This window comes from Hylobates moloch, unplaced genomic scaffold, assembly GCF_009828535.3.
Source record: "Hylobates moloch isolate HMO894 unplaced genomic scaffold, HMol_V3 SCAFFOLD_11, whole genome shotgun sequence".
Taxonomy (NCBI): domain Eukaryota; kingdom Metazoa; phylum Chordata; class Mammalia; order Primates; family Hylobatidae; genus Hylobates; species Hylobates moloch.
In genome coordinates, this window is record NW_026652286.1 from 45,893,731 (window position 1) to 45,910,643 (window position 16,913).

General features: G+C 43.8%; 2 protein-coding genes across 7 annotated transcripts in view; one reads left to right on the plus strand and one right to left on the minus strand.

Moving 5' to 3' along the window:
• Positions 1-1,189: 1,189 nt before the first annotated feature.
• On the minus strand, positions 1,190-5,376 carry LOC116476668 (cytochrome c oxidase assembly factor 4 homolog, mitochondrial). Of its 2 annotated transcripts, XM_058446253.1 has the most exons (3): positions 5,181-5,376; positions 4,900-4,999; positions 1,190-1,823 (listed from the first exon to the last, which is right to left on the minus strand). In XM_058446253.1, exon 3 carries the CDS (start codon positions 1,805-1,807, stop codon positions 1,544-1,546), a length of 264 nt encoding a protein of 87 aa, XP_058302236.1. In that variant the 5' UTR covers positions 1,808-1,823; positions 4,900-4,999; positions 5,181-5,376; the 3' UTR covers positions 1,190-1,543. The 2 variants fall into 2 exon arrangements, with proteins under 2 accessions (XP_058302236.1, XP_032022810.1); XM_032166919.2 differs by lacking the exon at positions 4,900-4,999.
• The window catches only part of PAAF1 (proteasomal ATPase associated factor 1), a 79,208-nt gene continuing 67,650 nt past the window's right edge, over positions 5,356-16,913 (plus strand). Inside the window, exons 1-4 of one of the 5 annotated variants that reach the window (XM_032166915.2) lie at positions 5,445-5,492; positions 7,199-7,239; positions 15,194-15,253; positions 15,508-15,611. In XM_032166915.2, the coding sequence (XP_032022806.1) occupies positions 15,217-15,253; positions 15,508-15,611 (141 nt within the window). In that variant the 5' untranslated portion in view covers positions 5,445-5,492; positions 7,199-7,239; positions 15,194-15,216. Of the gene's footprint in view, positions 5,493-7,198; positions 7,240-11,605; positions 15,254-15,507; positions 15,612-16,913 lie in introns of all 5 variants that reach the window. The other 4 variants (XM_058446251.1, XM_058446249.1, XM_032166916.2 and 1 more) reach the window with 4 other exon arrangements.

Consider the following 16,913-nt stretch of genomic DNA (forward strand, 5'->3'; position numbering starts at 1 on the left):
TGCCTGGCCTCCTTCAGCTTTAAAAGTTCAACTCAACTAATCCCTTCTCTTCTTTGAGATTGTTGCTGAAAACTCCAGTGCACACTGCTTGTTTCCTTTGATGAATCAGCACTGAGCACACACACATAGCAATTTGTCTTTATAATTTGCCTGGTTATCCCCTTCAGCCAGAAATAGGATTGTTCTTTAAACTCCTACCTTCTCCCCTCTTTTCTCTTTACTTCTTCCCCAAATACTGGCATGAAGGTTCAAAGTAAATTTTAAGGCCTACTATACCTCAGATTTGGGCTTCTAATAGATCCTGAAGAAATATTTGTTATTGTCTGGGTGTGGTGGCTCATGCCTGTAATCCCAGCACTTTGGGAGGCTGAGGAGGGTGGATCACTTGAGGTCAGGAGTTTGAGACCAGCCTGGCCAACATGGTGAAACCCTGTTCTCTACTAAAAATACAAAAATTAGCCGGGTGTGGTGGTGCTTGCCTATAGTCCCAGCTACTTGGGAGGCTGAGGCAGGGGGATCACTTGAATTTGGGAGGCAGAGGTTGCAGTGAGCCGAGATTGCGCTACTGTGCGCCAGCCTGGGCGACAGAGTAAGACTCCATCTCAAAAAAAAAAAAGAATAGAATGGAAGAGTCATTTTGTTGAAGAAAAATGAGAAGTGATATGCAACTGTTTTGAATGGGAAAACACAACCTACTTAAAGGGGGAGTTATTATTCAGCTCCAGCAAATTGTTAAGAGGGAATAAAAATCAATGTTGACAGCTTTTCCACTTTTCAAAAGCTGAAAATCTGTATTTTAGTGTTAAATATACTTTAAAAATGTTAGCCCAACTTTGTGTTTGTTGGGTTGGGAGCAAGTTAAAGCCAGACTCGGTATCTGTTAATTCAACAGAATCTGGCATTTAATAGGTACTCAATATTTGAATAATTAGCTGGGTGTGGTGATGCACACACCTGTGGTTCCAGCTACTTGAGAGGCTGAGATGGGAGGATGGCCTGAGCCCACTGAGGATGCAGTGAGCCCTGATTGCACCACTGCACTCCAGCCTGGGCAACAGAGACCCTGTCTCAAAAAAACAAAAGAAAAACATATTTGTATAAAAAGTTTCCCCATTTACTTTTTTCCTTCCACTAAACTGATTGAAACATCCAGAACAAGTGATGAAACAGAAAGGCACTAATCAGGTAATCAATTTACCATTAGATTATGAATTTAATTTAAAATAAAATGTCCCTAAAATCATCTCACTACTTGGCACACTGACCCAAGATGTGGGGTGGGGGAGCATCCCTTAACACATTCTTTGTTTTCCTGGCAAATACTGGTGGAACAAGACAGCTGAGGATGTATGAGATCTGACCATGAACATATGACAGCTGTTTGTGCCAGTCATGTCCAAACCCATGGCTCTCAACTCCAGATCCAAAAACTATCCCCATGTTTTAGACCTCCCACAGCCAGCATTTAGGATTTCTTCCTCTATAATCTTGCTGGGTGCTGGTCTTGGCAGGGCCATCTACTGGGGATAGGTGGTTTGGGGTCTCAGTTGTGGGCACTGGCTTGTTCTTGCCTCCTCTGCAGCTCCTCTTGCCGCCTTGCCTGCTGTTCACTCATGCAATCCTTGAACGCCTGCACCTGTGGCTGGCATTGCCGCCAGTCCTGGTGCTGGGCCATGCACTCCTGCACTGCAAAGTGGGAGGCAGCACAGCCAGAGCGGGAGATAAGCTGGTCCAGTGGGTCCTCCTCCTCATCGTCCTTCTTCACCCGTTGGGTCCAGGTATGGCCTTGAGGGACTGAGGTTGACATCCTGGGGACGGGAAGTCTATAGAACATTAACAAGTTAGAGTAGGGATATAATATGTAAGGTTCCTAGATTATAAATAGCACTGACCAGACTGCACCATTTAGCCTGTTTATGTGTCTGTCTCCCGTGGGAGACTCTAAGCTTGAAGACAGATGCTTGTTTTTTTTTGTTTTTGTTTTTTTTTGAGGGTGTCTTGCTTTGTTGCCCAGGCTCACTGTAGCCTCCATCTTTAGGGATCAAGCAATCCTTCCTCCTCAGTCCCTCCCCAGCCAGAGTAGCTGGGACTACAGGTGTGCACCACCACACTCAGCTAATTTTTTTGATTTTTTAGTAGGGACAAGGTTTTTCCATGTTGCTCAGCATGGTCTCAAACTCCTGGGCTCAAGTGATCCTCCTGCCTCAGCCACCCAAAGTGCTGGGATTACAGATGTGAGCCAACGGTGCCCGGCTGATGTTTGTCTTGATTTACCTTTGTGACCCCAGCAGTAGGCCTGGCTGAGAGCAGGCCTGCAAAGTGGTTTGAACTGAATGAGATAAACTATGTGAGAATGCTTGACATAACATTTAATAAGCTCAATGGATTTTGCTATTGGAATATGAATTAGGTGAAATGTCATCTTTTTAGATAAGCTATCTCTGATCTACCTAAAAAGAACTAAACTTTCAGCTAGGTATGATGGCTCACACCTGTAATCCTAGCATTTTGGGAGGTTGAGGCAGGAAGATCCCTTGAGCCCAGGAATTTGAGACCAGCAGGGGTGATAGCAAGACCTCATCTCTACAAAAAAATTTAAAAATGGCTGGGTACGGTGGCTCACGCCTGTAATCCCAGCACTTTGGGAGACTGAGGCAGTCGGATCACTTGAGGTCAGGAGATCAAGACCAGCCTGACCAACATGGAGAAACCCTGTCTCTACTAAAAATACAAAATTAGCCAGGTGTGGTGGCGTATGCCTGTAATGCCAGCTACTCAGGAGGCTGAGGCAGGAGAATTGCTTGAACTCGGGAGGCGGAGGTTGCGGTGAGCCGAGATCACACCATTGCACTCCAGCCTGGGCAATAAGAGCGAAACTCCGTCTCGACAAAAAAGAAAAAAGAAAAAAAAAATGTAAAAATTAGCTGGGCATGGTGGCACACACTTGTAGTCCCAGGTACTCAAGAGGCTGAAGAGGGAGAATCTTTTGAGCCCAGGAGTTCAAAGGCTGCAGTGAGCTATGATGGTGCCACTGTACTCCAGCTTAGGTGACATAGTGAGACCCTGTTTCAAATAAATAAATAATCTTTCTTCTTTTATCCTACTAGCCTTATTCTATGCTGAAGAACAAAGTTTAAAAAGTGAAAGAGGCTGGGTGCGGTGGCTCACACGTGTAATCCCAGCACTTTGGGAGCCTGAGGCGGATGGATCATAAGGTCAGAAGTTCAAGACCAGCCTGGCCAAGATGATGAAACCCTGTCTCTACTAAAAATACAAAAATTAGGCGGGTGTGATGGCAGGCGCCTGTAATCCCAGCTACTCGGGAGGCTCAGGCAGGAGAATCGCTTTAACCCAGGGGGCGGACATTGTAATGAGCCAAAGATTGCGCCACTGCACTCCAGCCTGGGTGACAGAGTGAGACTCCCTCTCCCAAACAAACAAAGAAAGTGAAAGAGTGCGCAAACATGGGTAGGTTTTGACACATGGGAAGGATGGAAAGAGTTCAGTGTGGCTGTAGCATACAGCATGCAGAAACCTGACCTCTGGGTCTATAAGGTGAGATGGCTTTGTAAACTATACAAAAATGTGAGGTATATTTATTTGCCCAAACTGTCTTGCCCGTCTGCATCAGAACACTCAGCAGAAAGCAGCATACAGAAGGAACTTAAGGTTTGAAGAGAAATGACTTCAGCCTTTGCAAAAATTTCACCATGATAGGCTGTAAAGGAACTAGGACTCATTGCCTTCACTGTGTCTCTCATTCACTCAACAAATGATTAAGTACCTATCATGTACCAGGCACTATGCTAGTGCTGAGGATTCAAGACTGTCTAAGTCAGTTAAGTTCCCGGCTTCATGGAGTTTACAACCTAGACAAGGAAACAGGGCAGTTTACTACACAGTGCACAGATAGCGAAGATTGGGACCACAGTGGAGGGATACCTAATCCAGACAAGGGCAGGAATAGGCAGGGAAGGCCTCCTAGAGGAAGTGATTTCCAAGCTGAAACTTGACAGATAGAACAGAAGTCAGCCAGAGATGGGAAAACTATTTTTGGTCAATGGAAGAGCAGGTGGTTGAGATAGAATCTGATACATGAGAGCAAAAAAAAAAGTTCAGTGATGGGAGAATACAGTGTGAGAACAAGACAATATTAAATTGGTGATATAAGTAAGTGATCATCACAAGGTTTTGTAGGACATAGTAGGGAGTTTAAGACTTTTTATTCTGAGGGCAACGGGGAAGTCACAAGAGGGAGTTAGGCACTTTACACAACTCATTTGCCTTGGAGGCGGTATAACTTAAGCAAGAGGGGGAAAATGGGCTTTGAAACAGACTTGGACCTAGCTTTGTCACTGCCTCATTTGGTGCCCTTGGACACGTCATTTGATAACCTCTCTGGAAACACAGAGATGAAGCCAGGTGCCATGGCTCAGGCCTGTAATCCCAACACTGGGAGGCTGAGGCGGGAGGATGGTTTGCGCCCAGCCTGGGCAACACTGTGAGCCGTGATCAGGCCACTGCATTCCAGCCTGGGTTACAGCGGGAGACCCTGTCTCAAAAAAAAAGGAAAAAAAAGGTAAGGTTTGTAAGGAGGCTGGTATATCTAAAGAGTTCAATAAATGATAGTTTTCTCTTCCGAAATACACGGTTAACTCTTTAAATAGGCCAGGAGCAAATAATTTAGAGAAAGAACAGTGGAATGGAAAGTGCCTTGATCCTAAACCAAGAGATCCGTGTTCAAATCCCAGCACTACGCCTTACTATGTAATCTTTTTCATTTTAGTTTTCCCATTAATAATATTTAATTCGCACAATTAGAATGAAGATTAATATAACGAATGAAAAGTGCTTGGGCTATAATAGGACTCAGTAAATGCTACTGTACTCTCGTCTCACCATCTTCTGGCTTCAGTCTCCTCTGGAGTAAAATGAGGACGACCCCTGCTCAGAGATCAGGGTAGGCTAGATGGTTGGCAGCTGGATCGTGGAGGCTGGCCTAAACAAGGAAGTCATGGAAAGGATCTTAAAGCAGAAAAATGCTGGCAGCCACGAGGCCTGAAGCGCCTCAGGCGCATCGAGGACTTTGAACTTTGAGGACGCATGCGCGCGCGCGCCCGCCGATCGCAGCCCCGTTGTGCCCGCAAAGCCTCCTGAAGAACGCGGTACGCGATGCTCACCGAACAGGTGGGAGAAGAGGGCCGGAACGCACGCTCCTACGCGGCGGCTTGGGCTTCGCAGGTGGTTGGTGATCCTCCGTCCATCCTTTCAGGAACCAGCCCCTCGTGGGGAGCGTGCACACGGAAGGGGCGGGGAATGTGAAAAAGGCACGTTTTCATTGGTGGCCTCTTGATGTTGAGCCCACCTCTGTCCTGGCCGCACGCTTCTCGGAGACCCACTTCCGGGAAGGGGCGGAAGAGGTGGGCTGGTGGAGGCGGGGTCGAGATGGCGGCGCCTTTGAGGATTCAGAGCGACTGGGCGCAAGCCCTCAGGTGAATCCAGTCCCAGAACAGAGTCAGAGGAGGCGGGTAGTGGATGTTGCTTTTGCGTCAAGGAGAGCCATGCCTGGTCCAGGATATCAATAGGGGTTACTTCGTCAATTGTTGAGGGATATGGAGGGAACAGGGTCCGGAAAAAGAAGTATCAAACCCGTGTGGTCATTCTCTAAAAAGCTATCCCCAGGCCAAGGGAGCACATGAGCTGTGTGATCCCCTCGTCAAAACTAGTATCAATGAGTTGGAGAAAGACAGGGATATTGGGAGGCAGGAAGGCTTTTGGCCAAGCAGTCATTTAGCAAATATTGATTAGTCGTCAGTTATTTCCAGAAGTCCCTGTACTCACCACCACTTAATGTATGTGATGGAACCTTTGTATTCTCCTAGGCCCCTAATGCGATATTAGGCATACTGGACGATACTATTAAGGAAACTAATACTGTGTCCAGGCCCCGTACTGGATGCTTGGTGGAGCTCAGATGTATACTCTAAATATAAATGATGGTTCCTACTCTTCAAGAAGCTGACATCCAGCCCGGGTGCAGTGGCTCATGCCTGTAATTCCAGCACTTTGGAAAACTGAGATTGGTGGATCAGTTGAGGTCAGAAGTTCGAGACCAGCCTGACCAACATAGTGAAACTCCGTCTCTACTAAAAATACAGAAATCAGTGGGGCGTGGTGGTGGGCACCTGTAATCCCAGCTACTCGGGAGGCTGAGGCAGGAGAATCGGTTGAACTCAGGAGGTGGAGGTTGCAGTGAGCTGAGATTGCACCACTGCACTCCAGCCTGGGTGACAGAGCGATACTCATCTCAAAAAAGAAGAAAAGCTGACGTCTTAATTAGGAATACACAGCAAACTATTCATTCATCTAACATTTATTGATCTTATACTGTTCCAGTTATTTCTCTAGGCATCAGGATGAATATAGCAGTGCTATATTTGGCAACTACTACTACTAATAAGTTCAAATTGAAACAATGGTGAAGATGAATGAAACGTAGCCTTCTGCATTTAAGAAATTTACACCTTACTAAATTTATATCTTACTTAATTTAGGTGGGCTAAAATACAGACTAGTTGCTAGTACACAGAATGTGATAAGTAATAAAGAACGATAACAGGAAGTGCCACTAGGTACCTATGAGAAAATACAGCACCAGAGTCAGAAGGCTTAATTTGCCCAAGATCATGCATCTCGTCAAATGATAGAGGGTTGCTGTCAACCTAGATCTTTCTGTCTTAAATGCATAGACCCTTTCCATTTTACCCTAAAAGTGCTAGGGTGAAGAGATCAGGATTTGGATGATTGGGCAGGTGCTAAAATAATAAAAGGAATCTTGTTTGGTTATTGTGAGGGTTAATGATTGTGTATGGAAAGTACTTAGCACGGCTTAGTTTACAATAATCCTGATAAATACCTAATTAAATAACCTTGATTTTTCAAAGTGATCTCACTGTTGATGTATGAGCATTAATTTAACCAACATATCTATTCATTAAATAGTTAATCCACAAATATTTCGTGAACAAATTAAGTTTGTCTTTCTTAGAATGATCTATACCCGATGACAGGTTGGACTGTCTCATGTCTAAGTACTATGACCAAACTGGAGGTTACATGACCTTCTTTCTTCCCTTGTAACTATGGAATCCTATTCAACTTTGGGTGAGCCTAATTAGGCTTTTGTCTTTCTTCATAGGAAGGATGAAGGGGAGGCCTGGCTGAGCTGTCATCCCCCAGGTAATACCCATAAATCTATATGCTGTCACTTTAAAGGAGAAGGATTAATACCCTTAAAGCTTCCTACTTTCTCCTAACCCAGCCTCCTTACATAATAGTCTGCAGACATGTTTGACCAGTCTGTACCGTATGGCCAACACCCCAACTCCTCCGTTCCAAGGGAAGGCCTTCAGATTGATTTTCCATTTGAAAGCTACGGACTTATTCATGGAGACATTGTTGATGCATCTTAATTAGTCACTTACCCTGTGCTGTTGTATTCTGAGCACTTCTGCAGCTTCAACTGGGGCCTTCTTCATGATAATTTCTAGATCTATAGCCTCAGCCCTGACTTCTCCATGTTCAAGCAGAGATTGATCAGTTGTTTGCTAGAGATTTCTGCTTAAAGGTTTCACTGTTACCTTAAGTTACTTGACTTACTGAAGGCCAAAACCAAGCTGAGTACATTTGTTGTCAAGTGAGTTCTCTTTCCTGATTTTTCTTATTTCTTAAGTTACTATCATTTTTCTAGGCATCAGAGTGAAAAACCTAGTTACTTGACCCTGCCATATCCAGGAAGCTCCCAAGTCTTACCAGTTTTTCTTTTGAACAACACTCTTATGTCATTCACAAGATTCTTTTCAAATTGTAACCGAGGTGGTACCATTCTAAAACAAATCAACTTTCCTTCTAAATACCATAAGAAAGTTTTGTTTTGCTGATTATCTTTCATTTCAAATGCTGCTGATATATTGTATTTCTATGCGAAATAAAGTTTTGGCCAGGCACAGTGGCTCATACCTGTAATCCTAGCACTTTGGGAACCTGAGGCAGGAGGATCACTTGAGCCCAGGAGTTCCAGACCAGCCTGGGCAACAAAGTGAGACCCCCCCATCTCTATAAAAAATAAAAAAAATTAGTTAGGCATAGTGGCATGCACATGTAGTCCCAGCTACTTGGGAGGCTGCGATAGGAGGAGCTCTTGAGCCCGGGAGGTTGAGGCTGCAGTGAGTTATGATTGAACCATTGCACTTTTGCCTGGGTGGCAGAGTGAGACCCCATCATTAAAAAAAAAAAAAGAACTATTGTTTATATCAGTGGAATAAAGGATGGACTTTATAGTGCTGTGACTTGCCAATCATCTTAAAATTAAAAATAAGGCCAGACGTGGTGGCTCATACCTGTCATCCACCATTCTGAGAGGCCAAGGCAGAGGATTGCTTGAGACCAGCCTGGGAGACATAGGGAGACCTCGTGTCTACAACAAATAAAACTAGCTGGGCATGGTGTTGGGTATCTGTAGTCCAGCTACTCAAGAGGCAGAGGTGGGAGGATTGCTCAAGCCCAGCAAGTCAAGGCTGCAGTGAGCTGTGATCATGCTATTGGACCTGCTACGCTGGACAAGGGTAGCCGTGATCATGCTACATGATCTCCTACCCTGGACCAGAAAGTGAGACCCTGTCTCTAAAAAAAGAAACACACAAATGTTTAGAGACCCTGTCTCTAAAAAAAGAAAAGACACAAATACACAAATATATATATATATATATATACACACACACATATACATATGTATACGTAACATAAAAATTCAAGGAAAATACTATTATTTTATCTATTTTATTGTGCTTAATTATGTTCAAAAATCCTATTCTAACTGCTTGAGCTAGAATTGTGCCACTGTACTCCAGCCTGAGAGACAGAGTGAAACCCTGTCTCAGTTAAAAACAAAAACAAAAAACAAAAAAATAGAAAAAATTAGCCAGATGTGGTGGTGGGCTCCTGTAGTCCCAGCTACTCGGGAGCCTGAGGCAGGAGAATAGCGTGAACCCGGGAGGCGGAGCTTGCAGTGAGACGAGATAGTGCCACCGCATTCCAGCTTGGGTGACTGAGCAAGACTCCATCTCAAAAAAAAAAAAGCCGGGTATAGTGGCTCACGCCTGTAATCCCAGCACTTTAGGAGGCCGTGGCGGGCAGATCACCTGAGGTCAGGAATTTGAGACCAGCCTGGCTAACATGGTGAAACCGCATTTCTACTAAAAATACAAAAAATTACCTGGGCGTGGTGGTGCGTGCCTGTAATCCCAGCTACTCAGGAGGCTGAGGCAGGAGAATCGCTTAAACCCAGGAGGTGGAGGTTGCAGTGAGCGGAGATCGCTCCAGTGCACTCCAGCCTGGGCAACAAGAGCGAAACTCCATCTCAAAATAAATAAATAAATAAAATAAAATAAATACACAAAAGACCTACATTTTATTTTAACTAAAATATATAAACATACATTAAAATTCACCATCTCTTCATTAGTCCACTGATTATTACAAAGACCTTGGCTATCTTGTAATAAACCATAACCGAAAGGCACAGTTTCTTTAAAGCAAGGCAAATCTTTACTTAGGCTAAAAAAGCAATCTAAGAGCAAAACGTCAACTGGGGTTTATATATTTTTTTAGATCTTTTCCCTAATATTTTGCATTTATCTTGCCCATACATACTACTATTAAAGCAGTTTTTTTTAAACAGAGTCTAGCTCTGTCACCCAGGCTGGAATGCAGTGGCATGATCTCAGCTCACTGCAACCTCTAGTCCCAGGTTCAAGCGATTCTTTTGCCTCAGCCTCCTGAATAGCTGGGACTACAGGTGCATGTTACCATGCCCAGCTAATTTTTGTATTTTTAGTAGAGATGGGGTTTCACCATGTTGTCCAGGCTGGTCTCGAACTCCTGATCTCAAGTGATCCGCCCGCCTTGGCCTCCCAAAGTGCTGGGGTTACAGGCGTGAGCCACTGCCCCCGGCCTAAAACAGTTTTAAAGAAACATTATCGATAAAGTCTTTACAAAGCAACAAACTTAGTGTTGTTGTTGTTGTTGTTGTTTTAAATTACCAAGCTACCTTCAACAACCAAAGAATTTTTTGTTTGTTTGTTTGTTTTTGAGACAGAGTCTCACTCTGTTGCCCAGGCTGGAATGCAGTGGTGCAATCTCGGCTCACTGCAACCTCTGCCTCCTGGGTTCAAGCAATTCTCCAGCCTCAGCGTCCCAAGTAGCTAGGACTACAGGCGTGTGTTACCACGCCCGGCTAATTTTTTGTATTTTTTTTTGAGATGGAGCTTTGCTCTTGTTGTCCAGGCTGAAGTGCAATGGTGCCATCTTGGCTCACTGCAACCTCCGCCTCCCAGATTCAAGCAATTCTCCTGCCTCAGCCTCCCGAGTAGCTGGGATTACAAGCATGTGCCACCATGCCTGGCTAATTCTTTTTTTTTTTTTTTTTTTAAATAGAGACAGGGTTTCTCCATGTTGATCAGGCCGGTCTTGAACTCCCAACCTCAGGTGACCCGCCCGCCTCAGCCTCCCAAAGTGCTGGGATTACAGGCGTGAGCCACTGTGCCTGGCAATTTTTTGTATTTTTAGTAGAGATGGGGTTTCACTGTGTTAGTCAGGATGGTCTCCATCTCCTGACCTCGTGATCTGCTCCCCCTGGCCTCCCAAAGTGCTGGGATTACAGGCATGAGGGACCGCGCCTGCACTTTTTTTTTTTTTTTTTTGAGGGTAACTTGTAGGTTCAGTTTTCTTTATGAATTGGAGTTAATGATGTCAACTCTTAAGGAGGAGGGTGGTTTTTGTTTCTGTGTGTGTTTATTTTTATTTGTATTATTTATTTATTTATTTTTGAGATGGAGTTTCGCTCTTGTCTGCCAGGCTGGAGTGCAGTGGTGCGATCTCCACTCACTGCAACCTCGGCCTTCTGGATTCAAGCAATTCTCCTGCCTCAGCCTCCCAATTAGCTGGGATTTCAGGCATGCACCACCATGCCTGGCAATTTTTTTTTTTTTTTTTTGAGACGGCGTCTCGCTCTGTTGCTCAGACTGGAGTGCAGTGGCATGTTCTCAGCTCACTGCAAGTTCCACCTTCCGGGTTCATGCCATTCTCCTGCCTCAGCCTCCCAAGTAGCTGGGATTACAGGTGCCCGCCACCACGCCCAGCTAATTTTTTTGTATTTTTAGTAGAGACGGGGTTTCACCGTGTTAAGCAGGATGGTCTCGAACTCCTGACCTTGTGATCCGCCCACCTCAGCCTTCCAAAGTGCTGGGATTACAAGCGTGAGCCACTGTGCCTGGCCTGTTCTTATTTTTTTGAGACAGGGTCTTGCCCTGTTGCGCAGGCTGGAGTACAGTTGCATGATTATGGCTTAATGCAGCCTTGATCTCCTGGATTCAAGAGATCCTCCTACCTCAGCCTCCTGAGTAGCTGGGACCACAGTCATGCACCACCATACCCGGCTAATTTTTAAAAAATTTTTTGTAGAGACAAGGTCTCACTATGTTGCCCAGGCTGGTCTTGAACTCCTGTGTTTATTTTTTAATACATGGGGTCTTGCTGTGTTTCCCAGGTGCTGAATTTGAACTCCTGAGCTCCAGTGATCCTCCCTCAGCCTCCCAAGTAGCTGGGACTCTAGGTGTGATCCACCATCTTGTTTCTTGTTTTTGTTTTTAAATAACAGCTTTATTGAGATAAAAATGTGTGCTATCTATGTGCTAGTTACTTTACATATATTATTTCTAGTATCATCCCCCAAAAAAGTCTATACCCGTTAACAGTCACTTTCCACCCCCCAATCCTAGCAACCACTAGTTTACTTTCTAGCTCTGTGGATTTGCCTACTTTGGACATTTCATATAAATGGAATCATAAAATACGTGGCCTTTTGTGTGACTTCTTTCACTTAGTATAATGTTTCTTTCTTTCTTTTTTTTTTTTTTTGAGAGTCTCACTCTGTCGTCTAGGCTGAAGTATAGTGGCGCAATCTCGGCTCCTCACTGCAGCCTTCACCTCCTGGGTTCAAGTGATTTTTGTGCCTCAGCCTCCTGAGTAGTTGGGATTACAGGCGCCTGCCACCACACCCGGGTAATTTTTGTATTTTTAGTAGAGATGAACGAGGTTTTGACATGTTGGCCAGGCTGGTCTTGAACTCCTGGCCTCAAGTGATCCTCCCACCTCGGCCTCCCAAAGTGCTGGGATTACAGGAAACTTAGTATAATGTTTCTATTTGTTGTTTTTATCAGTACTTCATTCCTTTTTGTGGCCCGGTAATACTCTGTTGTATGGATATACTACATTTTGTTTATCCATTCATCAATTAATGGACATTTATTTCTAGTTTTTGGCTATTACGAAGGAAGGAGATTTTGATGGCAGGATAGATGGCATGAGAACCAGCTGCTGTGGGGAATGGGAGAGGTGAAAGGACTACAAAACTGCTGAGTTTAGAAACATGAATTGGATTGGTGACAATCGGCACAGTTGTGTCCTTTTCTGGAGCAGTGCTCAGCAGCCTGCATGTAGGAATGTAGAAGGTAAGTGGTTGGATTGATCCTAGGTCTGTTATTATATAGAGAAAACCAAGGCTGAGGTCGTTTTAGTGACTTCACAAATATAGAGAAGTCAGCTGGGCAGGGTAACTCACCCTGTAATCCAAGCACTTTGGGAGGCTGAGGCAGAAGAATTGCTTGAGCCCAGCAGTTCGAGACCAGTCCGAGCAACATAGTGAGACTCTGTCTCTACTAAAAATAAAAATAAAAAAAAAATAGCTGGGCATGGTGGCATGCAGGCTACTCAGGAAGCTGAGGCGGGAGAATCACTTGATTCTGGGAGATAGAGGCTGCAGCAAACCATGATCATGCCACTGCACTCCAGCCTGGGTGACAGAGTGAGACCCTGTCTCAAATATTAAAAAAATACATATATATATACATCCACGAATGTAGAGAAGTCATTGAGCGATTGGTTGAAATGATGCACCATGAGGACCAGACTTCTTAAGGCAGTTAGTAAACACAGTAGGGAATCATGGAGTGGGATGAAAAGTGAAGTTCCTTCAGTTCTGTTTTTGTGGCATCTTTCTGAAATAGTGCTTCATGATACTTCCCTGTGAAAAGCATCTTTACTAGGTCTTCTGTAGGCCAAACTTCTATCCTAGACTTTAAGTTTCTCTGGGATTTATCCCTCAACTATCATTTCCATGACTGCTGTTACCAAACTGTTATATTAATTGATGAGTCCTTCCTTCTTGTTCTTTTTGACTTTCTTTTATTCTTTTTTTTTGAGATGGAGTCTCACTCTGTCACCCAGGCTGGAGTGCAATGGCATGGTCTCGGCTCACTGCAACCTCTGCCTACCAGGTTCAAGGGATTCTCCTGCCTCAGCCACCCGAGTATCGTAGCTGGGACTACAGGCACGTGCCACCACACCTGGCTAATTGTTGTATTTTTAGTAGAGAAGAGGTTTCACTATGTTGGCCAGGCTGGTCTTGAACTCCTGACCTCGTGATCTGCCCACCTTGGGCTCCCAAGGTGCTGAGATTACAGGCGTGAGCCACCATGCCCGGCCAACTTTCTTTTATTCTTGATATGCTCCTCCTTGACTTGGAGTTTTCTTTCCCTTATTTTCTTCCTAGCCAGCCCCTATCTTTCTTTGAGGCTCCTATACTCTCTAGAAAGCCCTCCTGGCCTGGACATGGTGGCTCACACCTGTAATCCGAGCACTTCGGGAGGCTGAGATGGGTGGATCACCTGAGGGGAGGAGCTCGAGACCAGCCTGGCCAATATGGTGAAACCCCGTCTCTACTAAAAATACAAAGATTAGCCAGGTGTGGTGGCACGCGCCTATAATCTCAGCTACTTGGGAGGCTGAGGCATGAGAACTGCTTGAACTCAGGAGATGGAGGTTGCAGTGAGCTGAGATCACGCCATTGTACTCCAGCCTGGGCAACAAGAGTGAAACTCCATCTCAAAAAAAAAAAAAATCCCTCCCACTCTTGTGTGAATCCATGATGATTTCTACTTCTGTCTTCTGTAACTTCAGTTTGGTTCAACATTTATTTACTGAATAATAAATGAATGTAGCACCTTGCTAGACTCAAGGACTTCACAGTCTGTTGGGCAAGTCAGACATGTAAATGGTGTGTTATGGGCTGTTATAGACATGAATATATAAGGTGTAGAAGAAGAATGGAAACAGTTTTTAACTTCATTCTATCATCTGTGTGTGTTTATGTGTAAGATAATATCTTACTTAGCCCATATCTCTGCACAATCAGTATTCTACTTATGCAAATTTTACAGGTTACTGAAGCTTAATTCTTTACTATGTATTATGTGTATATACTGTAGATAAATACATGTATGCATACTGATCTTCACCTTTCATCCTGGAAGAATTAAATTTCACAGCCAGTTACATCAGGTTGAGATCACTCTAGCAGCCCTCTCTACAAATGCTGTATCAAATCTCTAAATCTTTGTTCTTAGCTTTTAGTCTTGAAAATGTATTTTAGTCAGGCCGGGCGCGGTGGCTCACGCCTGTAATCCCAGCACTGTGGGAGGTTGAGGCGAGCGGATCACGACGTCAGGAGATCAAGACCATTCTGGCTAATACGGTGAAACCCCATCTCTACTAAAAATACAAAAAATTAGCCGACGTGGTGGCGGGTTCCTGTAGTCCCAGCTACTTGGAGGCTGAGGCAGGAGAATGGTGTGAACCTGGGAGGTGGAGATTCCAGTGAGCCGAGATCACGCCACTGCACTTCAGCCTGGGCGACGGAGCGAGACTCCATCTCAAAAAAAAAGAAGAAAGAAAGAAAATGTATTTAGTCTTGAAAGTGTATTCCCTTTCAAATTAGAGTTGCCTAGTGCTATAGTTTGTATGTTTGACCCCTCCAAATCTCATGTTGAAATTTAATCCTCAGTGTTGGAGGTAGGGCCTAATGGGGGGTATTTGGGTCATGGGGGCAGACCCCTCATGAATAGATTAATGTCCTCCCTGGAAAGTGAGAGTGACTGAGTTCTCACTCTGTTCTTTCCTGAGAAAGCTGATTGTTAAAAAGATCCTGGCATCTCCCTCCTCTCTCTTACTTCCTCTCTCACCATGTGATCTCTGCATACACTGGCTCCCCTTCTCCTTCTGCCATGAGTGGAAGCAGCCTGAGGCTCTCATCAGAAGCAGATGCTGGTGCCATGCTTCTTGTACAGTCTGCAGAACCGTGAGCCAAATAAACCTCTTTTCTTTATAAATTACCCAGCCTCAGGTATTCCTTTATAGCAACACTAAACAGACTAAGACACCTAATCTAATTCGCTTTTTACTTCACCTGACTTTTAACACAGGTACCTATTTTTCTTTCATGGGCCAATTTCATGGGTATACTATTTATACAGATGCCTGAATTGGGTCGTCAAAGAGAAAAATAATAAATTTTTCTTATTTTTTGAGACATGCTTCTTTTGTACCATGTAGGGAAACCATCTTTGTATGGCAGCCTAACTTGTCAAGGAATTGGCCTAGATGGCATCCCAGAGGTTACAGCTTCAGAAGGATTTATTGTGAATGAAATAAACAAGGTATGTTTTTATGTCTTCTAGATGGCATGATATTTAAAACTATGGTAGTACCCAAACGTCTACCTTAGATATTTATACTATTATCTGTGTATCTCCACTTCATTTGTATGAGAATCATAGTTTTTGCTGCCTGTGAGTGTCAATGGTTTTTTCTCTTATAGTTACATATACTTTTAAGTGCCATCAGTCTTCCTCTTACTTCCTTTATATCCGCTCTGATAATGCAAGATGCATGTGTAATTTAAAATTTTCTAGTGGCCACATTATAGAGATAAAAATAAACAATGAAATTGATTTTGTTTTGTTTTTTGAGATGGAGTCTTGCTCTGTCACCTAGGCTGGAGTGCAATGGCACGATCTTGGCTCATTGCAACTTCTGTCTCCTGGGTTCAAGCAATTCTCCTGCCTCAGCCTCCTTGGCAGCTGGGATTATGGGCACCCGCCACCACGCCCAGCTAATTTTTGCATTTTTAGTAGAGATGGGGTTTCACCATGTTGGCCAGGCTGGTCTCGAACTCCTGACCTTGTGATCCACCTGTCTTGGCCTCCCAAAGTGCTGAGATTACAGGCGTGAGCTACCACGCCCAGGCGAAATTGATTTTAATAATATATTTGATCTAACCCAGTATCTCTAAAACATTATTTCAACCTGTAAATAATACTAAAAATTATTAGAGATATTTTACATTTCTTTTTCTTATTAAGTCTTCAAAACTCCATGTATATTTTACTTTTACAGCTTGTCTCAGTTCAGACTCTAATTTTTATTAGAAATACTTGATCTGTATTTAGGTTTTATAAAATTTACAGTTGAAAATATAGATGCCTGTATCCAAGTAGTTCTCAGTTGCCTGATATGGCCATTACTTACTACACTGAACAATGTAGCCTTATAATCCATATCTGGTGAGGCCTTGATGAAGAGCCTACATTAATAGTACTTAACAGTTTTTCTTGTTTGTCTTTGAGGTGAGTAGATGGGTAAGCAAAGAGTTGGAGAACCCATGATTTGCCTCTCCCTACTCATTCTGACTGCTGCAGTTAGTATGCTCTGGTGAGATGATTCCCTAAGGGTGGACCAGCCTTTTATTTCATTTTTCGTTTTTTGTGCAATTAAACTTTTTAGTTATAAAAAATATTTTGGGTATACTGACAAGAATAGAGAATACTTCGTTTTTTACATAAGATTTTTAGCAAATGTTCATTCATTACTCTCTTTGGGCCTGGTAGTAGGCTACATGTTATTATATATTTTATATTTGTTTTTCATAAACAGCTGTGGGTATTATAGGTGTCAGAAGA

Excerpts from the sequence above, each read along its gene's own strand:
- LOC116476668 (XM_032166919.2), bottom strand. The coding sequence starts at position 1,807 with ATGTCAACCTCAGTCCCTCAAGGCCATACCTGGACCCAACGGGTGAAG.